The 19400-nt window shown below is 42.8% G+C and overlaps 1 protein-coding gene across 1 annotated transcript in view; it reads right to left on the bottom strand.

Moving 5' to 3' along the window:
- Positions 1-11634, bottom strand: part of TUT7 (terminal uridylyl transferase 7) — a 39006-nt gene extending 27372 nt beyond the window's left edge. Inside the window, exons 1-5 of the mRNA XM_035099617.3 lie at positions 11440-11634; positions 7316-7837; positions 3419-3597; positions 1718-1834; positions 43-220 (exon numbers count right to left, since the gene is read on the bottom strand). Coding sequence (XP_034955508.1) covers positions 43-220; positions 1718-1834; positions 3419-3597; positions 7316-7817 — 976 coding nt within the window. The 5' untranslated portion in view covers positions 7818-7837; positions 11440-11634. The remainder of the gene's footprint in view (positions 1-42; positions 221-1717; positions 1835-3418; positions 3598-7315; positions 7838-11439) is intronic.
- Positions 11635-19400: the final 7766 nt, after the last annotated feature.

The raw sequence follows: 19400 nt of genomic DNA on the forward strand, positions 1-19400 counted from the left end.
CTGGCTCACCATTTGTTAAAGACAATTATAATAAAATGTTACCTGGCAATTTCTGATGCAATACACTTTCCATGGCAGTTTCAACTCCAAGCCGTTGTTCAAAGTCTTCATTGTTTAAACCAAACTCCTGCACTACTTTCTCAATGGCAACACCAATAGCTTCAATCTGCAAAGGCGTTGGTGGAGGTAGAGCAGTCAGCAGTTGTTGTTCTTGCTTTTCCTGTAGAGATAATATGCAAGAAATATTTCTCTCTCTCTCAAAATCATTTTAATAATGTAAAAAGTATATACTCTGGCACAGTTTACCTACTTTTATTTCTCCATGTTATATTTGGGGGGGGGAGAAAACCAATTCTAATGTCCCTGCAAAGAGCATTTCCACAAATATGTCCTCTTACTAGCTAAAACATCACAGATAATATTTACTCACAGAAAGGCATTTCTTGTGCAAGAGAAAACAAATGTTAGAAGATGTACTCCTATTTGTATCGCGGTAGTAATATGCATAGCAGTTTGCAAAACAAAAAGGTCCCTAACTAACCCAAGGAGCTTACAACATGAATTCAACATTGTTTAGAAAAATGACAGCAAGGGTAACAGGCATCAACTTGGCAAGCCAGATGCCTACAAGAAAAGAAAGGTATTTATGAGCTGGTAAAAAGGTAAAGGTAAAGGCACCCCTGACCATTAGGTCCAGTCGTGACCGACTCTGGGATTGCGCGCTCATCTCGCATGATTGGCCGAGGGAGCCGGCGTATAGCTTCCACGTCATGTGGCCAGCATGACAAAGCCGCTTCTGGCAAACCAGAGCAGCACATGGAAACGCCGTTTACCTTCCCGCTATAGCGGTTCCTATTTATCTACTTGCATTGTGATGTGCTTTTGAACTGCTAGGTTGGCAGGAGCTGGGACCAAGCAACGGGAGCTCACCCCGTCACAGGGATTCGAACCGCCGACCTTCTGATCAGCAAGCCCTAGGCTCAGTGGTTTAGCCTACAGCGCCACCTGGGAGGAGGGCAAGGCAGGCCATCTTAAGCAGGGGATTTCAAATCCATACCTTGGCTTCCTGCTCATGCCCAGATCCAGCATGGACCAATTGCCCTAACTTGAAAGGCTTCCACAACCTTGCCCCTTTCTGAGCTTGGCTCTCTTACCCAAGTACACCCCTGGCTACAACATTCGCTCCTCCATTTCAACCTCCCTCAGCTGCCTGAAGGTCTCTGGCTTCCGTAAATGGCCTTGGTATTTTCCCCTTGCACCACCATCCGAAGACATATTTTCCGGTAGGGATTTGGACTGCTGAGTTAACGACTTTTCTAATTAACTCCCCAGAGCAAGCACGGCTCACCTGCTTCAGCCAAGGACTGCATGAGCTGGTGCCCCCGCCCTCCTTTGGCTGCAGGCCACTTCCTCTTGCACACATGCAGCACACACACAGTTCACAACAAGCACCTATTATCCCTCCCTGCTTCATCTCTATTGCTCCCTCCCCACTAGTTACAGGTCCCAAGCACAGAACATCCTGCCCTGAAGCTGGAAAGGTTGGAATAAGGTTGCTGGGAGGGGGAAATGTAGGGCCCCCCATGTTTAGCTGCTGCTGCTCATCAGCTACCATACTGGCATGTGATATTTTGAGCTCTCTCTAATAAGCTGCACAACAAACACACACACAAAACCCCTGTGATGCTTCTATAGCTTTGACCAGCCACTGACTCACCTTTATGTTTTTCTTGTGTCTTTTTTCTTTTATATGCTTATGAGCAAAGGCCACCGACTCCATCAAAGTATCGCATAATTTGCAAGTATACTTGGCTGTTGGGTAACTTCGAGGGCGCTAAGGAGAACACAATGTATTAAAATGTATTGATTTTAATTTATTTATTTCATAAAATTTATTTACCACTAGATCGTAGAAAAAAAAACCTTCAAAGTGGTTTATAGAAAAATTTCAACTGTAATTTAAAATACAGTCGTACCTCGGCTCCTGAACATCTTGGGAGCCTAATGTTCTGGCCCCCGAACGATCGAAAACCAGAAGTGAGTGTTCCGGTTTTTGAACGATCTTTTGGAAGCCAAACGTCCGATGGGGCTTCTGCAGCTTCTGATTGGCTGCAGGAGCTTCCTGCAGCCAATCAGAAGCCGCGCTTTGGAAGTCAAATGTTTCAGAAATCAAACAGACTTCCGGAACAGATTCTGTTCAACTTCCGGAACAGATTCTGTTTGACTGCCGAGGTATGACTGTATACAAAAAGTTTAAACCACAATAAAATAGACTAAAACAAATTAAAGCTTCTACAAATATATCATTTCACAATGTTCCTGTCAAGACGAGTCACCTGGACTCAAGAGTCAAATCATTTGTCAGAAAACATCTAGGATTATTTAAATAGCACTGAGAACTAGCATTTCAGTCCTATGGGAAAGCTATGATATGTATCACCATTCATGCTGAACGGACCTGATTTCCAGTTCACTTAACAGCATGGTCTTTCCTGCACATCTATGTACTACCTATTAAATCAGGCAGCGATCCTGACTCTAAAAATTGCTTAAGGTCCAATTTGATTCAGATTTGAAATGATTTTTACATATTCATTCCTTGGGCCTAAATCTGAGCTGCACATTGATCACTTCAATATCTGTGATGACAAGTGAGAATTTTATTAATTTTTTAAATAAAAATTACCCAGACATTTCATATTCCTGGATCAGCTCAACATTTAAGTTATGTTAATGGTTTCGTTGTGTGATTGGAATTTTTACAAGAGACTATGGATATGAGAGTTAACCACTTCAAAGGAATTCTTTCCTTGAGAAAAGAGGAGAGAATTAGACCTCTTGACGGACTAACTCTCAACACACACCCTCCTGAAAGTGTCAGCAACCCGACAGAGAGATGTGACTTTTAAGAAGGATCTGGGTAAGCCTTTCCATTTTTTTATTCTAAGGATAGTACCGTGGCCTATGATGTTTAACATGAATTACATCAGATCATCAGTGTATCACAGAAATGGTAAGAATAAGAATACTTGCATATAGCATTCCAGCTATGTCTTTGCTCTTTAGATTTTCTACCTATTGACCATTTTGCTGATTATTAAAAAAAAAAACCTTCAAAAATTAATACAGTACATCTACTCTGTCCAATGCAGGATTTATTAAACCCAAGTAATAAATTTCAGGTGTTCATCCAAATTATTGCTGCTCATCATAATGAACAAGCAGCACTATCCCCTTGTAAGCATTGCCAAATACACATAAAAGTAATCTGTGGTTAAACATGTTCCTTGCTTTCCCAAGCCCTTTCCCACCATTGTTGCTCTTCTCATTTACCAAGCATATTCCTAACTGGTATCCTTCAGTACCAATATTTGCACAGTTCACCCCAAAAGAAGAAATTTATTGCAGAAATAGCTACCTTCCTCAGCCTGTAAATGAAGTCTCGCTTAAGTCGTTCTTCAGCCTGTTGAAGCCCTAGCAATTCTTTTGCTGACAGTAAAGACTCATCTATAACCGGCCCATCCATATCCTCGTCTTGATCATTTTCTTCTTTTCTTATCCGTCTTGATCTTCTTGGCTTCCTATGTTTCTTTGTTTCTTTTGAACAGTTATTAGAACAAAGTTGCTGTAAGTGCACGGCACAAATAACGACTGTGACCTCAAATAACGACTGTGACCTTGGTGCATTTCCGCACCTAAACAAACCATTGCTGAGAAACCCCGAAGGATGATGAAGAAGAGGAGGAGTTTGGATTTGATATCCCACTTTATCACTACCCTAAGGAGTCTCAAAGCAGCTAACATTCTCCTTTCCCTTCCTCCCCCACAACAAACACTGTGAGGTGAGTGGGGCTGAGAGACTTCAGAGAAGTGTGACTAGCCCAAGGTCACCCAGCAGCTGTATGTGGAGGAGCAGAGATGCGAACCCGGTTCCCCAGATTACGAGTCTACTGCTCTTAAACACTACACCACACTGGCTCTCTGTAGATGGAATCTACAGTTGCGATGCAAGAACTCTTGAGTCTGCAACCCAACAAGGGAAGGCACAACATAACATAACATAACATAACATAACATAACATAATAACATAACATAACACAAGGCACCTAGAATATGAAAAGATGTGCAGTACAATCCAATGCCCCCATTGTACCCAGCAAGACTTCAATTGCAACCCTATCCTTTGCTCACTTATCTGGGAGTAAATCCCTTTGCCCTCTCACTAGCCAAATATAGAACCGTGCTGTTACTGTGCATAGGGTTGCAGTCTTAAAAGTATCACTGCTTTTATCTTCCTACAAATGCTGTTTGGGGAACTATTTTTAATGTACTTATTAAAGAAGTGGAAGTACGTGATAAGAAGGCAAACCACTGACAGGCGAACAGAACCAACAAAATGATGAAGTACATTCGTTATGGAGCGGATTTTTTAGTAGCACTCTAATGCCAATAGGGTTGCCGTGGACCCCAGAAACTGTTTGAAATACAGTAAGCCCTCAACGTACACAGGGGTTACTTGCACTTAAAGCCAAAGTTGCATATGGGTGGGACTGCCAGTTTCCCCCTCCCCCGACACCTGTCCCCTTTAAAAAAATTTAAAAATTATTTGCCAAGCACATAAAGCTGAATGTGCACAAGTTAAATGTGTGCAAGTTGCCGGGCTACTGTATTTGCAAACCGTTTTTTGCCATGTGAACCACTTCACACTCTGTGTGTTCCTCAACAATTATGGGGTCAGTTGTCCTGTGTCGTTTAATTCCACCCCTGTTTTTCAGTTTTTAAAAAAGTTTAATTTACTTATGGGTCCAATTTACCTATCTGGACAAATGGGAAAGTGAAACTATCAATGCCTAAGCTCACTGAGACCCACCCCATCCCCAAGCAACTTCTCAAAATAGGGTAGGAAAACCTTAGCATTTTGCCTATATCAAAAATTCCATTTTTTGTGCTTATACCACTTTAAGAGCACTGAAATAGATTTTTATGTTTGTACGTATATATCATACATACACACACAGAAACAGAAGAAAACGTATGTATGTTCCTATGCACACACAAAACTTACAAGGACTCCAGGAGTTGGAGCCCAGGAGTCAATTTTAACACACACACACACAAGTTAATTCTGCTCCAAATTGGCTTTTATCTTAACATAGTGCAGACTCACAACGCTGATTTCTTTTTTTGTAATATAGGTGGTGATCAAAAGGACCCACGTGTCAGTGATCAGACATCAATTGGATGCACTTAAAATGGTTTTCATCTGCATTCTTTGGAGGCAGGGAGGGCAGGCCTCCCTATTAGGCTATTAGGTACATTGGGTTCCTTCTATTATTTACTATGAGTCCAGTATTTCAGACAGGCATCGTTTTGCTTTCCCTTTCATTAACATTTAGGCAGGAACCAACAGTTTGTTTTAGTCTAAGTTTTCGAAGTGTGGTACCACATCCTGTATTGTTAAAGTAGAATAGTGTTGAAATCAATCTCAGGATAGTATTCAACTAAATTTTACTCAGAGTAGACCCACAGAAATTAATGGCCATAACTAAATTAGATCCTTTAATCTCAGTGTGACTACTCAAAGTAAAACTTAGTTGTCAAATCACCTTCATCCTTTATTTTCAGATACAACTTTAAAAGGTCTACTGAACCCCAATAGCAGATAAGCACTGTCAAAAAATGGTGGAAAAGAGTTGATATATTTTTTTTATTTTTTACTTAATCATTTCCATACCACTTAATATCTCAAAAAAATCTCCAAGTGGTTTATTTTTCTTTCCAAAGTTTCCCAAACAGCTCCTGGTCTTTTGAATTGCATTAAAAAAATTGAGATCACCTTGAAATTCTCTACCCAACCAGGCACCTGTATGTTTTGCTTAAGGTGTGGGAGAAATCTTGGTAACAGCTAGGCTTTTTGTTTAAAAAAAATGGGAGGCAGCCAATGCTTCTTTAGTCCAAAATCCTAGGTGTGTAACCTGATCTATGTAGCATCTAGCAAAAATTTATTCAGCCTGAAATCACCATCTTGGAAAGGATCTACAAAATCGCCTTACGGCTACAGCACCTGGCCCACTTTTTGCATGTGTGTGCGTGTTGTTTGTCCTCCCCAACCAACTCTTTTATACAACACCTTACTTGTTGAAGAGTTCTGCAGAACTCAAAACCTTATTATTATTATTATTTTGTAACATTCTGATAGATCCTACGAAAGGTATTACCCAACTGTGACTTTTGGGAATTTAAGCATGTGTCTCTTAATATTTGTGTCACCAAACAGAAAACAGCATTATCCAAAGCATCCCCTTATCATGCTGCATTAACTTACAGCCATGAATGCAGGTGGCGGTAGAGGAAATCAAGTAGTCTTTAAGATAGGGATGGGGAACCTGTGGCCCTCCAGATGTTGAACTACAATGCCCAGCATGCTAGACGCAGCTGATGGAAGTCATGGTCCAACAGCAACAGAAGGGCAGCAGGGTTCCCACCCATGCCTTAAGCTGGAAATCAAGCTTTTACTTAAAAGCACATTTTTATCCCTTAAGCACACCCACTCAGGGCTTTGGAAGTAGCCATATGCCTCTGGCACCAGTGCACATTTGAGCTGGCTAGAACAGCTGGATGAAGATGGAAAAATCTCATGCGCATGTTTTACTCAATCCATGTAGGGTACAATACACCTCAAAGTTCTCTTGTGTAAGCTGGGCATGACCATCACCATTTCAGTAAGGATTGTGTCCATTAGATTCTGTCCCCAAGTACTGATTCTGCCACATGGACATTTGTGCAATACTTTGTAAATTTAAGGGCCTACTGTTCTGCTGTTTTACATTTTAGATTAAAAAAAATTCCTTCCAGTAGCACCTTAGAGACCAACTAAGTTTGTCATAGGTATGAGCTTTCGTGTGCATGCACACTTCTTCAGATATTGGGACTACTGTTTATGAATCTGAAATATTTTTCCCCAACCTTTTCTGGAGGGTTTCATAGTTATTGGGAAGGCAGATAGCAACACAGCTTTTAGCCACTTACCTCATACAGGATACAACTGTGATTGCTACAAAGAAAACCCCACAATAGCTAAAGCAGGATATAGGATTGATATCAACCCAGTCATTCTTTGGTTGTTTTTAAGACTAGCACGTTTTGTGCCATAAGTTAGCAATAGAGCACTATCTTGAAATGTTGTAGCATGGTAAAATTAACATTTTCTAAGGTAAGAAGATACCTAAAGATAATTCTTAAGACTACAGTCATCCCAAAATACTTGAACACAGTTTAAAACACAAGAAAATGATCTAAAGGTGTTTATATTACCAGAATTTCCTTTCCTATCTGATAAATCGTCACTTGTTAACGGTAAGTCTCTCTGGAGCTGCTTTCTTCCATTTCTGTTTCCTTGGCTCTCACACTCATGAGAAGGATCCTTCTTTGTCCTGATAACCACAGGAACCCGGGGTGTAGATCTGTACTCTCTCCAACTGTCTAAATTAGCATGATGGTTGTCAGACACCCACTTTTTAATTTGGTCTTTTGAGGCTTCATTTATTCTCATACCTTGATTGTGAACAGTGTTTTTAGAAGAATTCGGGTGATTTGAAACACCGTGTGCTCCCTTTCGGGGACTTGTTCCATAGTGACCCAGTGCTCCCTTCCTTTTCTCAATCCCTATGTCCATCTTGTTGCCGTGTCCATTTCCATAATCATCCATTACTTGGTAATCGTGACGCAAAGCACACTTCTGGAAATCCTCCTCATTTAAAATCCCCCGCTCCTTATTACGTCTGGCAAAGCACGGTTTTGCGGCATCTCCCATCATATTAGCTGTTCGCTCTTTCCCTGTGGGATGGGGAAAGAAATATATGTTCAAAACGGGACAAGCAGGATGCCATGAAGAGAACAGTGGTGAGTTTGACTATGTGGGAGACTTAGGTTCAAATTTCCACTAACCTTACTGGGGCACCTTGGGCAAACTACTCTCTCTCACCCAGCCAAGCTTTTATTAGTAAACATAGAATCATAGAATTGTAGAGTTGGAAGGGTCATCTAATCCAACCCCTAGCAATGCTGGAATCTTTTATCCAATGTGGAGCACAACCCTGAAATTAAGAGTCTCAAGCTTAATCTCCCAGCCCAAGACCAGGCCAAAGGCCCACCTAGTCCAGTACTCTGTTCTCACGGTAGGCACCTCAATGTCTATAGAAAGCATGCAAGGGAGAACTTGAGCACAAGAGCACTCTCTCCACCTGTGATTCCCAGAAAACCGGTATTCAGAATCATACTGCCTCTGACTGTGGAGGTAGAACAAAAATATGTTACCCCTACATAAACCAATTATCAGATTTTGAAATATAGCATGAAATGTGTGAGAGAAGAAAAATGGGTCACAGACCAAAGTTTATGCCAAGTATTGTGACCATCCAAGGTAGTCACACTAATACAGTACTGTAATATATAGAGATTTATACAAACTGCAAAGAATTAGCAGCTCAGCAAGACTATTGCCTTTAAGAGCTCTTCTGAAGGGTGTGCGTGGGTACACAACCAACATTCCTCAACCTCCATCATTCTACTAATGACCTAGAAAACATATGCAACACCCAACAACGAGCACTGAACTGCAATGACTAGTACAGCAAATAAGAAGCTGATGAGGCAACTACACAGCGCTAGCACTTTGTACTTCAAATTACAGGACTTGCCTCTTGCTCTTGTATTAACAGAGGCAGAAGTTGGAGAAAAGGAGTGGCATCAGTCTTAACTCATCCTATGATGAGTGTGCATGGCTTGTAGCTGTGAGAATTACATACATCCATAGCTGTCAAAATTCCCCACCCCTCTGTCTGACAGGATTACAGAAAGCAGCCAAAATAACAGCAACAGAACAGATAGCACCTTTGGAACATGTATTCAAAGTGTACTGCATAAAATGGCAAATAGAAAGAGAATTAAGTGGAAATAAAAGCAGCCAGCAACCAGACATAAGCATTAAATCTATACATGCACCAAAACGGTAAGAACCAAAACTGTTCTATAATTCTTGAGACTGAGGGCACTTTATCTTCACACATTCTTAAGGAAACCATCACCTGCTAAGTAATATAATAATAATAATAATAATTTATTATTTATACCCCGCCCATCTGGCTGGGTTTCCCCAGCCACTCTGGGCAGCTTCCAACCGAATATTAAAACAGTACAGCATTAAACATTAAAAACTTCCCTAAACAGGGCCGCCTTCAGTTGTCTTCTAAAAGTAAAATAGTTACTTATTGCCTTGACATCTGCTGGGAGGGCGTTCCACAGGACGGGTGCCACTACCGAGAAGGCCCTCTGTCTGGTTCCCTGTAACCTCACTTCTCGCAATGAGGGAACCGCCAGAAGGCCCTCGGTGCTGGATCTCAGTGTCCGGGCTGAATGGTGGGGGTGGAGACGCTCCTTCAGGCGTCTCCATGCAATTTCATGTGCATGCAACTTACAATAAGTATGCATATAAAAGGTAGGGTTATTTTCCTTAAAAAGCAGGACTTCTCTTTCATCTTAAACTGGTATATCAAGTTAGCTGCTTTGAACACAACAGTGAATCTTTCTGTGAAACCATCACACCAGAACCTTACACGGGAAGGGACCATAGGTCACAGCCACACAATACCTTTAAAGCAATCCTATTCCACCGTAAATCATGGCTTCACCACAAAATCCTGGGAACTGTAGTTTGTTAAGCGTGCTGGGAACTGTAGTTCTGTGAGGGCTCTCCTAATAATTTCCAGCACTACAGTTCCCAGGATTATCTGGGAGAAGTCATGACTGTTCAAGTGTTTTTAAATGCACAGTGTGGCTGTGACTCATCCCTGGGCAAGCAGTATTTGTGACAAACTTGCTTGTTGCCAGAGCTTCTTGCTAGCTCTTGCAAGTGAGCAAACTAGTGAAGGAGGGTTGGGTTGCTTGTTGCCCATATACCAACTGAGATGATTGCTGTGCTAGCTGCGAAGGAACAGAAGTGTATCCCTCCACATCCAACATGGAAACACAGAAGACTAGCAGTGAGGCGACAGATCACTCTGTCCCTCTTCCACAAGTGTGTTTGACAAAAGGCTCCCTCAAAAAACTAGCCTGCTAAGACCCAGTTACTTGTTGGTGTTTCCATTTTGGCTGCAGATGAGGGGGTTTCCCCTCCATGGCCAGTATGGAAATATAAGTTACTAGCCTCTTTAGAAGCCAATACAACAAACAAACAAAAATCTACAGGCTAGGTACTTTTGTGAACTTCATTATAAGGTTGACACTTGCTCTTTCCATAGGTCATTCAGCTTCTTTTTATGTACATTAACAGATTCTCCATGAAGATGAGAGAATATCATAAGGATATTGTCAACACTTCTGTTTTCTAATCATGTCTGGGGTAGATAATATGCTAGGAGCTGACCACTATTTTAATTGTCACACAAAAAGGCACAGTGATCGGGAAACATAATTTCCATATTTCTGCTTCATCCTCAGTCCATCTACTTTTTCCCTTTAAAAGTGCTGGTGGTTACAGCTGCCAAGCAGCGAGAACACCACATGCTATGTTTGAAAGTGTCCAACCAACAATAAACTCCAGCAGTCACCACTCACAAAGGAGTTGTTCCCTGGACCCATCAAATACACATAGCTCAGTAAATATGTAATTACCGAAGTAGAAGCTAATAGGCAGAGCTTTTTAACACAGAACACTAAAGAGCACCTCTGAAACTTTCCTGCTTTGTCTTTCACATATGAACGCTACAGCAGGACAGAATGCGGATAAAGCCTATTACTTAATCAAATCTACATTGAGGCCTACATTGTTTTATAAAAATTGTGTGTGTGTGTGTGTGTGTAAGCAAGTAACATTTCAGTCCCTATCGCAAACAGATATAAAAATCTCTTTATGAAAAACAGCAATGAACAAACCGATTCCTGTAAACCTCGCTGAGCCCCTTTAAGGATCGATGGCCTCGGTAGTTTCATCCTCCCCAACATCTCCTTAAGGCGAGTGGTGATCACATTTGAGTATTACTCGCCAATTAAATGCTTGACTACACAGCCCAATCGATTTTTTTTCCTGCGGCCAGGCGGGCAGATTTTAAGCTGAAGTCAGTGAAACAACAACACACGGGAAAACGCCTAAGGGTGGTGGTTGTCGCCGTGGGCTCCCCTCCCCTTGCCCAGGCTGAGGTGACGGGGGGCAATTTGGGCCAAGCGGAGGCCCAAAGGGAGGGGGGAAGAGCCCTTCAGGCCCACAGAAGACCCCCCCCTTCCACTTCCCCCCGGCGCAACGTCGGACCGTCCGATACCGGCGGCGGGTGCCCGCTACCCCGTCCCCATCCGGGACCGGGAGCCAGTTGGTGCCTCATTGCGGGTGGGGCGGGAGGGGGAAAGAGGCGGCGGCGGCCGGACTGCTGTGAGGATGAACTTACTCGGTAACCGATCTAACCGCCCTTCAGGCCTTAGCCCCCTCGCTTTCGCCTCCTCGCCCTCGCTGCCACGGCCGTCGCACCCGGCGCCTTATCGCCGCTCCATTGTACCGAGGCGGAAGCCGCCAGCAGCAACAGCAGCAGCAGCCCCCGTCGCACAAAACCGTCCGAGATCCTTGCCCCCCCCCCTCGTTCCTCGTCCTTCCGCCCTCCAGCTCCTCCTCCTCCTCCTCCTCCTCCCTCTACCCCGCCCCTCAGCAGCGCCCGTCGCGCCGCCTTCGCTCCATCCGGCGCGCGGTGTTTACCTCACGAACTGCCGGCGCCATGACACGAGAGGCAAGGGAGCCGCCTCTCCCGGCCGTCGAGAGGAGCCTCGCCGTCGCAGGAGGGCTGAGAAGGCACGGAGGCGCGCTGACGAAACACAAACAAAGCGCCCCCACCTCCCGGGAAAAACAACAGCACACCCACACACTACACACGTACAACCCCAGCCACATGGTCGGGGTATAAATAATAAAATTATTGTGAATTGTTCTACGTAAATTTATTTGTATGCCACATTTCCAAAAGCATGCTCAAGGCAGCTTACAACATGGGGGGGGGGAATCGCATAATATTATTCATTGAATAGATTTCCAGTCTGCTTTTTGAGGGGGTTACAACCCCTCACAAAGCTGTTAGGTGAACAAATAAGATAGTAGAAAAAGATATAGAAGGACAAGTGGGGAGGACAGATTTCTCCCTGCCATAGCTTTTTAAAGGGAAATTCCCTTATGCTGAATAGGCTTCCTTGCGAGAAAAGGGAAAACTTGACAGCTATGCTCCCTGCCTGGCCTTTCGGTGTGGGTTTCTCTGGATAACTGAGGGGTAGAAGGCATTCATCTGCCCTTCTTATCTAATGGCATCTCATGCTATCAGGCACAGAAACATTATTAAAAACATTCCCTGCCTTAGTGTCCATACTTTCAGCAGAATATATGTGACATATATGTTTGCTTCACAGCTGTTACTTCAAATGCAAGGTCATCAGTGGTAGGTGGGTATGAGGCTGGCAGGGCACATGGCTCTGCTCTTTGCTCCACATTTATTGTCAACTTGCGCAGGAAATGTACCCGTGCTTTAATTATTGTTGAAATATTGTTGAATACTGGCCACAGTTGGCTAAAGGGGTGGGAAGGGGAGAATAATCATCAGTAGTTGCTGTGCCAGTCGTGTGATGGCAAGCCGCAGAATTCTAAATTATCATCATAATGCGGCTGTGGATGGGATAAAATTGTATTTCACCATCACTCATTGTGATTTATGTTCAGGGAGACTTGTAATTCCCGTGGAAAGAAGGCATGAGTTTCAGTAATGTTGTTTGGTTGTGTTCAACAAATGGCAAAAACTACAAACATGGCAGGTCTAGAAGGGCCATAGAGTAGATGGAGTCCAGTATTCCAGCTTTACTAGTTGTTGCTGTTTTTTAATAGGATTGCCAGATGGCCTTCTGATTATTATTACTTGAATGATTTACAGCCTCTTCATCTACATATTAAAGTAGGAATAGCACAGTAATCTCTTCAAAACAAAGGTCTTTGCGACTTAGCACCACACCCAGGCAGAAACTAGGCCAAACTAGCATATATGAATCACTTATAACCTCATCTATGGACTGATTAAAAGTACTTAGATGTGACAGTGTCTCCTTGGAAATAATTGTCAAAATTGCTTCCAAAACATACCGGTAATCTCTGCTCAAGGTGTGTTTATAGCCGGCTTTTCCTTTACATCTGCTGTCAGAGCATGTGTGAGAAGGCTTGAGATACTGACTAGTACACTTTTATCCAAGGGTGCAAACCAGCGCACAGTCTCGACAACTATGTTGTCCTGCCTGAGATTAAAACAGTTTTTGATGAGTTCTTGAAGGTAAAATCTATGTTGAATGCTCATTTGCATTCTCCCCCACCTCTTCTGAACAATTACATTAACATGAAAGAGAGGGACAGGTGCTTTAAGCCTCGTGTATGTAAACACTACAACCAATAGGCAAAGATAGGCTTTAAAGCCATTTAAGACTCACACATGGGGTGGGGGTGGGGCATACAATTTAGACTTTTTGATTGAAATACCCAAAAGTGGGGTTTTGCCACCACATGCAAAGTGCAAGTATGGCCATTTAAAACTGAATAAAATTATTATTTCCAATGCATCAAACATGAGATTGAAAAAATGTACTGTATTTTTAAATATAAAATAAAAATTGTAGGTGTGTGGCCAACTTAGAAAAGAAATCTTCTTTCTCTGTCACACCGTAGGGAATGCCCCTTCTAAAATGATGTCTACTGTGTTGTGCTTATAACTCATTCATTCATGTGCAAATATATGCAGATTTAGTTGATTGTTTATTATTTATTAAAACATGCACTTAATACTAAAAAAAATAATAGTCAGGCAATAGCTGAACTATAGCTGTTCCCTTCAATACTAGCTGTTCCCTTCAATACTAGAAATGCAGACCTAGATTAACTTTGGCTCTTCTAAGTTCTGCTTCTTCACTCTCTGTAGTGGTTATTATCAGTGTTATTTTTCTAGAAAAGAGGTGCCAGAACTCACCATGAAGGCTTCCCTTGTTCTCTTTTAATGACAGTGGTGCCCACCAGAGCTGCCAGAACTGAGTTCCAGTGAGTTCCAGCTAGAAAAAAAGCCCTGGTTAAAATCAATCAATTTTTGCCAGGAATGTTTCCTGAACCAGCAGCAGAGTACTAGAAATATTCAAGGAATATTAAATTCCAACATTAGATTTGCTCTCTTGCTCACATAGGGTACATTTGATGCTGATGTGTTCAGATCACTACCTTGAGCAATGAAAAGTCCAGAGGCACAACACTTATTGATGTTCGATTTCCATTGGAGTGCTTAAGCATAGGTTGGGTGGAAACAGGAAGGAAGGAAAGAGGACAAGGCTTCTGTACCTCCTGTCAAAGAGGGAATTTCCGTAGGTGATTACAAGCGAATTCCTCCTTCTTCACAGCTATTAAAGGTGCAGAACTATAAAAGGCACTCCTTTGCATTTGGTTACCCATTGAGTAGGGCCTGCATTTAAATTGGAAAAGTAGAAGAGCAGTAGAGCTGTCCTCTTTGGTATCTGGCCACCCCACATGTATAGGGAGAGGCTGTATGAGGATGAAGACAGATTTCAATAGGATGTCAAGCTAGAGATACTGGCTGTCTTGAAACATCATGTTTTGTGATATGAAGGGGTGAGGGAACTGCCCCTCCATCGCTATTCAGGACCCCATACCACTACAGTGGTACCTCGGTTTACGAACATAATCCATTCCTAAAGTCCGTTCTTAAACCGAATCCATTCTTAAACTGAGGTGTGCTTTCCCTAATGAGGCCACCCACTGTTCAGTTTCCGTTCGTAGACCAAGGTAAAGTTTCCAAACTGGAACACTACTTCCAGTTTTGCGGAGTTCGTAAACCGAATCGTTCATAAACAGGACTGTTCTTAAACCGAGGTACCACTGTAAAACATAAAAATATATTACAGTGGTTTACAACATTCATAAAACCTATGTGATAGAAGCATTAAAAAGTTTAAATAACATGTCCAGTAGGTTTGTTTCAGCTCACACTCACACATCCCTCTTTGCTCTCCATCCAGAGTTCATGGACTCATTTTAGCCAGACAAAAATATTTGGGGGGCAAAACAGGACCAGTCTTGGGGAGATTTCTGAAGGCCAGAAGTCTGCATTTGGACCTGAAGTTTCCTACTCCCCCAATTGCAAGAAGATGGTGGACCATGGAATAAAATAATGGAAAACTGTAAAGTATAGGTGAGGGACAGAAGCAAAGTTGCGACTGTTTGGGGATGGTGTTCCCAGTTTCATTTTAATGGTAATCATTATAGTATCACAACATTGTTGTGAGATAATACAGAAATTTCAAGAGTTGTCAGCCTCTTTCTGTGTCTGCCAACTCACTTGCTTTCCCACTAAGCCATGCAACTGACCTACAATCTGGGTACAAATCTGATTTAGAATGGCAAGAGTTTTAAAATCAACAATTCTCACTAGATGGCAGCAGATTCAAGTTAATATGTTACAAGGATAGTAGCTGCAGCCCAAATTTCTGACATATTCACATCACCTTGTGAAACGGCCCCTCCCATTTTATACACAACACTATTTCTTCTCAGTAGTCAGTTTCCTATAGGAATAATTATATAAGCCTTTTTTGTGAATAGCTACTTGTCTTCTTCTTCTTCTTTGGCGATCACTCGTAGCCGAGTAAGATTGTCTTCCATAAACACAATCTTAACAATGAGTCTGTAAGTGACTGTGGAGGCCAATTCTGGATCCACACGTCCATCCACAGTGGGGACATTGGTTTCCAGGCGGGTGGCGCTGTGGGTTAGCCATGAGGGACGCGGGTGGCGGTCTAAACCACAGAGCCTAGGGCTTGTTGATCAGAAGGTTGGCGGTTCGAATCCCCACAATGGGGTGAGCTCCCATTGCTTGGTCCCTGCTCCTACCAACCTAGCAGTTCGAAAGCACAAAGGGCAAGTAGATAAATAGGAACGGCTCTGGCGGGAAGGTAAATGGTGTTTCCGTGCGCTGCTCTGGTTTGCCAGAAGCAGCTTAGTCATGCTGCATGCAGGCTCCCTTGGTCAGTAAAGCGAGATGAGCGCCGCAACCCCAGAGTCGTCCGGTCAGGGGTCCCTTTACCTTTTTACCTGTAGCCGTAACATATGTGCTGAAAACAGTTGTATGTAAACTTGAAAGCCGCTCTTGACCAGACATTCTCAGTATGTATACATACGAATTCTCATATTTATGAGTTTGTTTATTACTTTATTAAATTTATATTCCACCCTTTATCCCAAAGGAGCTCAGGGTGGCAAGCAACAAGTGACAAAACAATAATAAAAAATATTAAAACATGCATGTAAAACTAACCTTCATTAGAATCCTGATATAAGCAGTGCTTTTTTTCTGGTGGAATGCACCTGAACGCAATACTGGGACCATTTCTTTGGTCAAATCCAGGAAGATGGGATGAATGAGGTGCCACTGGGCTGGAATTAGGGCGCCTCCTTTCTCCGGGGGAAGATGGTGCTCATCAAGGAATTGTGAATGGTGGGAGTGCCAAGGGAGGGGAGGGAGTCCTCTGACATCGTCCCCCTCCCCTTAGCGCCACTGTATGTGGCCGCCCCTCCACATGGAGCCCGGAGGTGCAGGCCATGGGCATCCCTCCTCTCCAGCCGCTCCCTGCTGGGGGGATAAAAGTGTGTGAAAGGCCAAAGTTTGTGAGGGAGTTAAGGAGAGCCGTTAGTCCACATTGGGGAGCAGCAGCCTGGGTATTTCACACTCACACCTCTCCACCACTGCCTTGTAGTGTTTTTGCGAGGTTGGGTGAGGAGCTGAGGAAGCAATGGGGAGAGAGAAAGACCCCTTAAGCCAGGCATGGTGAAACTTGGCCCTCCAGCTGTTTTGGGACTACAACTCCCATCACCCCTAGCTAACAGGACCAGTGGCCAGGGATGACGGGAATTGTAGTCCCAAAACAGCTGTAGGGCCAAGTCTGGCCATGTCTGCCTTAAGCTGAGGGATGCTTTAAAGCTGTGTTTCAGAGCGCTGAAAACTTTGCGCAAAGTGAGAGCCCGTTGCTAAGAATCAAGCAACAAGGTCAAAGAATTGTAGAGATGGTAGGGATCCCTAAGAATCATCATCCAGTGTTTCTCAAACTTGGGTCCACAGCTTCTGGTCTACAACTCCCATAATTCATTATGCCAATAAAGCCTGGATGAATGAGCTCCCATCATCCACTGGTCCTACTAGCTAGGGATGGTGGGAATCTGCAGCTGATAACAAAAAGCAGGAAGCGATTTGGAGAAGACGAGGGTAACATCTTCATGGTGAGTACCGCCACCTTTTATTCTTTGAAAAAAGCGCTGGATATAAGATTCACACAAAAATCCTGTGCACTAGTTCCATGTAGCACTTTCTTCATAAATCAGGCATCCCCAAACTGCGACCCTCCAGATGTTTTGGCCTACAACTCCCATGATCCCTACTAAGAGGACCAGTGGTCAGGGATGATGGGAATTGTAGTCCAAAACATCTGGAGGGCCAAAGTTTGGGGATGCCTGTCATAGATGAACAGGAGGGTTTTTTTGAGTGAGAAATAAACTGTGGCTTTAAGCACACTGTGGCCTGTGCTCCCAGTGGGCTCACCACAGCTGAGGCTGCTAAACAGAGACTTGGGCTGGGGTATTGTTGGGAGTTTGCCGTCGGGGTTGTTGCTCTTGTTGCTGTTGGCTTTTTTTTTTTTTTGTATCTTTAGTCTAGATCTTGTTGTGATTCATGTGGAAATGGCTCTGTTTGCTTGTGTATTCGTAATGTTTTATTTATTGTTTATGACTCATTTTGTTATGTTGTAGTTAAAGTATTTTTCTCATTTGTCAGCTGTCTTGAGTTTGAAATGTAGAACGGCAGCATACAATTAAAATTACATATAAGTATGTATAACACCAAGAAGAGATTGTGCTGTTCTTGTTATTTTTCTATTCCACTGAAATCAATGGGATTTGTTGTGTTGTAAGGTGTCTATTTGTGAGCTTGATTACAGGTTGTGTTTTGCTTTTGTTTTTGTTTAAAGGCACAGTGGCAAACATTTCTGAGATGGTGGGGCAATGGTTCCCAAATGCATCAGTTCTGACAGTGGCAATGATTTTTCAAGATATGTCCCCTCCCTATAAAGCCTACCTCTCTTTCCTTATAGCAGCTGATTTATTCATGGAAAGTTGCAGCTGCAATGGAAAACCTTAAGTCATAACTCCTTCCAGCCATCTAACTGAAGCACATATGTGTAAACTAGATGCAATATTTTATTACGGTTTTATTTTGCCAGACAGTTTTTGCAGACCTCATTTTCATTTTCTTTGCTTCTCTTTTTGCCCGTTGCCATGTTATCTAATTTCTCCAAAAATATGGCAGGTTAAACACAAGGTGTTAAAAATACATTGGAGTGAGTGTGAGTCATTTTCCCCACTGCAAAGTATATACAACTGGGATGGGAGTAGGAAAAGAGCTAATTAAGTATAATTCTTTCTAGCATGTATACACAGCCAATGCTAATTGGTTCTGCTGTAATGGACTGTGTTAGTTCACTTTGGCCAGTAATCTGGCCCATAGTTTATTGCAATTTTGCTTTGGTGGTGGAATCATCATTATGGATGTATATGATTAATTACTACAAAACTGCACAGTCATACCAGTTGATAGTAGAGCCTTTGGGGCCCTGATCCTGCTAAAGTTAGTACTCGCAATGAAGCCCAACTGGAATGAAAGGAAAGAAGTTAGACATGACTAACAAGGCCCATTGCTTTCAATGGGAAATGCAGATCTGGGATGGGTAGTCCAGTTGTTATTGGACTATAACTCTGAAAGTCTTTTACTTGAAAGCATTCATTTCAGTGGTACAGACCCTCCCAAGTGTCCCTGTTTTCCAGGAATGTCCCTCATTTAGAGAAGCCATCCTGGTTTCTGATTTGATCCCGGAATGTCCCACTTATCCTCAGGATGTCCCCATTTTCGTTGGAGAAATGTTGGAGGGTGTGGAGTTATCCAACCCCCAAGCCTTCTGAAGGCAATCCTGTATAGGGAAGTTTGTTTAATGTTTAAATATGTTTTTATATATGTATGTTGGAAGCTGCCCAAAGTGGCTGAGACAACCCAGTAAGATGTGTGGGATATAAATAGTAAAATTATCATTATGGAATGGGACCTCCTTATTTGCATTGGAGAAATGTTGGAGGGTATGGTGGTACTTTCTATTACAAAATTTATCTGGATCTGCAGAGGCTAACCAGATGCACATACACCTTTCAAAGTTTTTGAGGAAGAGGTAGTCGGGCAGCTTCCTAAATACAGTCATAAATAAATTGGCACTTGCCGAAATTCCTTCTTGTTCAGTA

The sequence above is a fragment of the Zootoca vivipara genome, chromosome 10 (genome assembly GCF_965207765.1).
Source record: "Zootoca vivipara chromosome 10, rZooViv2.hap1.1, whole genome shotgun sequence".
In the NCBI taxonomy this organism is placed as follows: domain Eukaryota; kingdom Metazoa; phylum Chordata; class Lepidosauria; order Squamata; family Lacertidae; genus Zootoca; species Zootoca vivipara.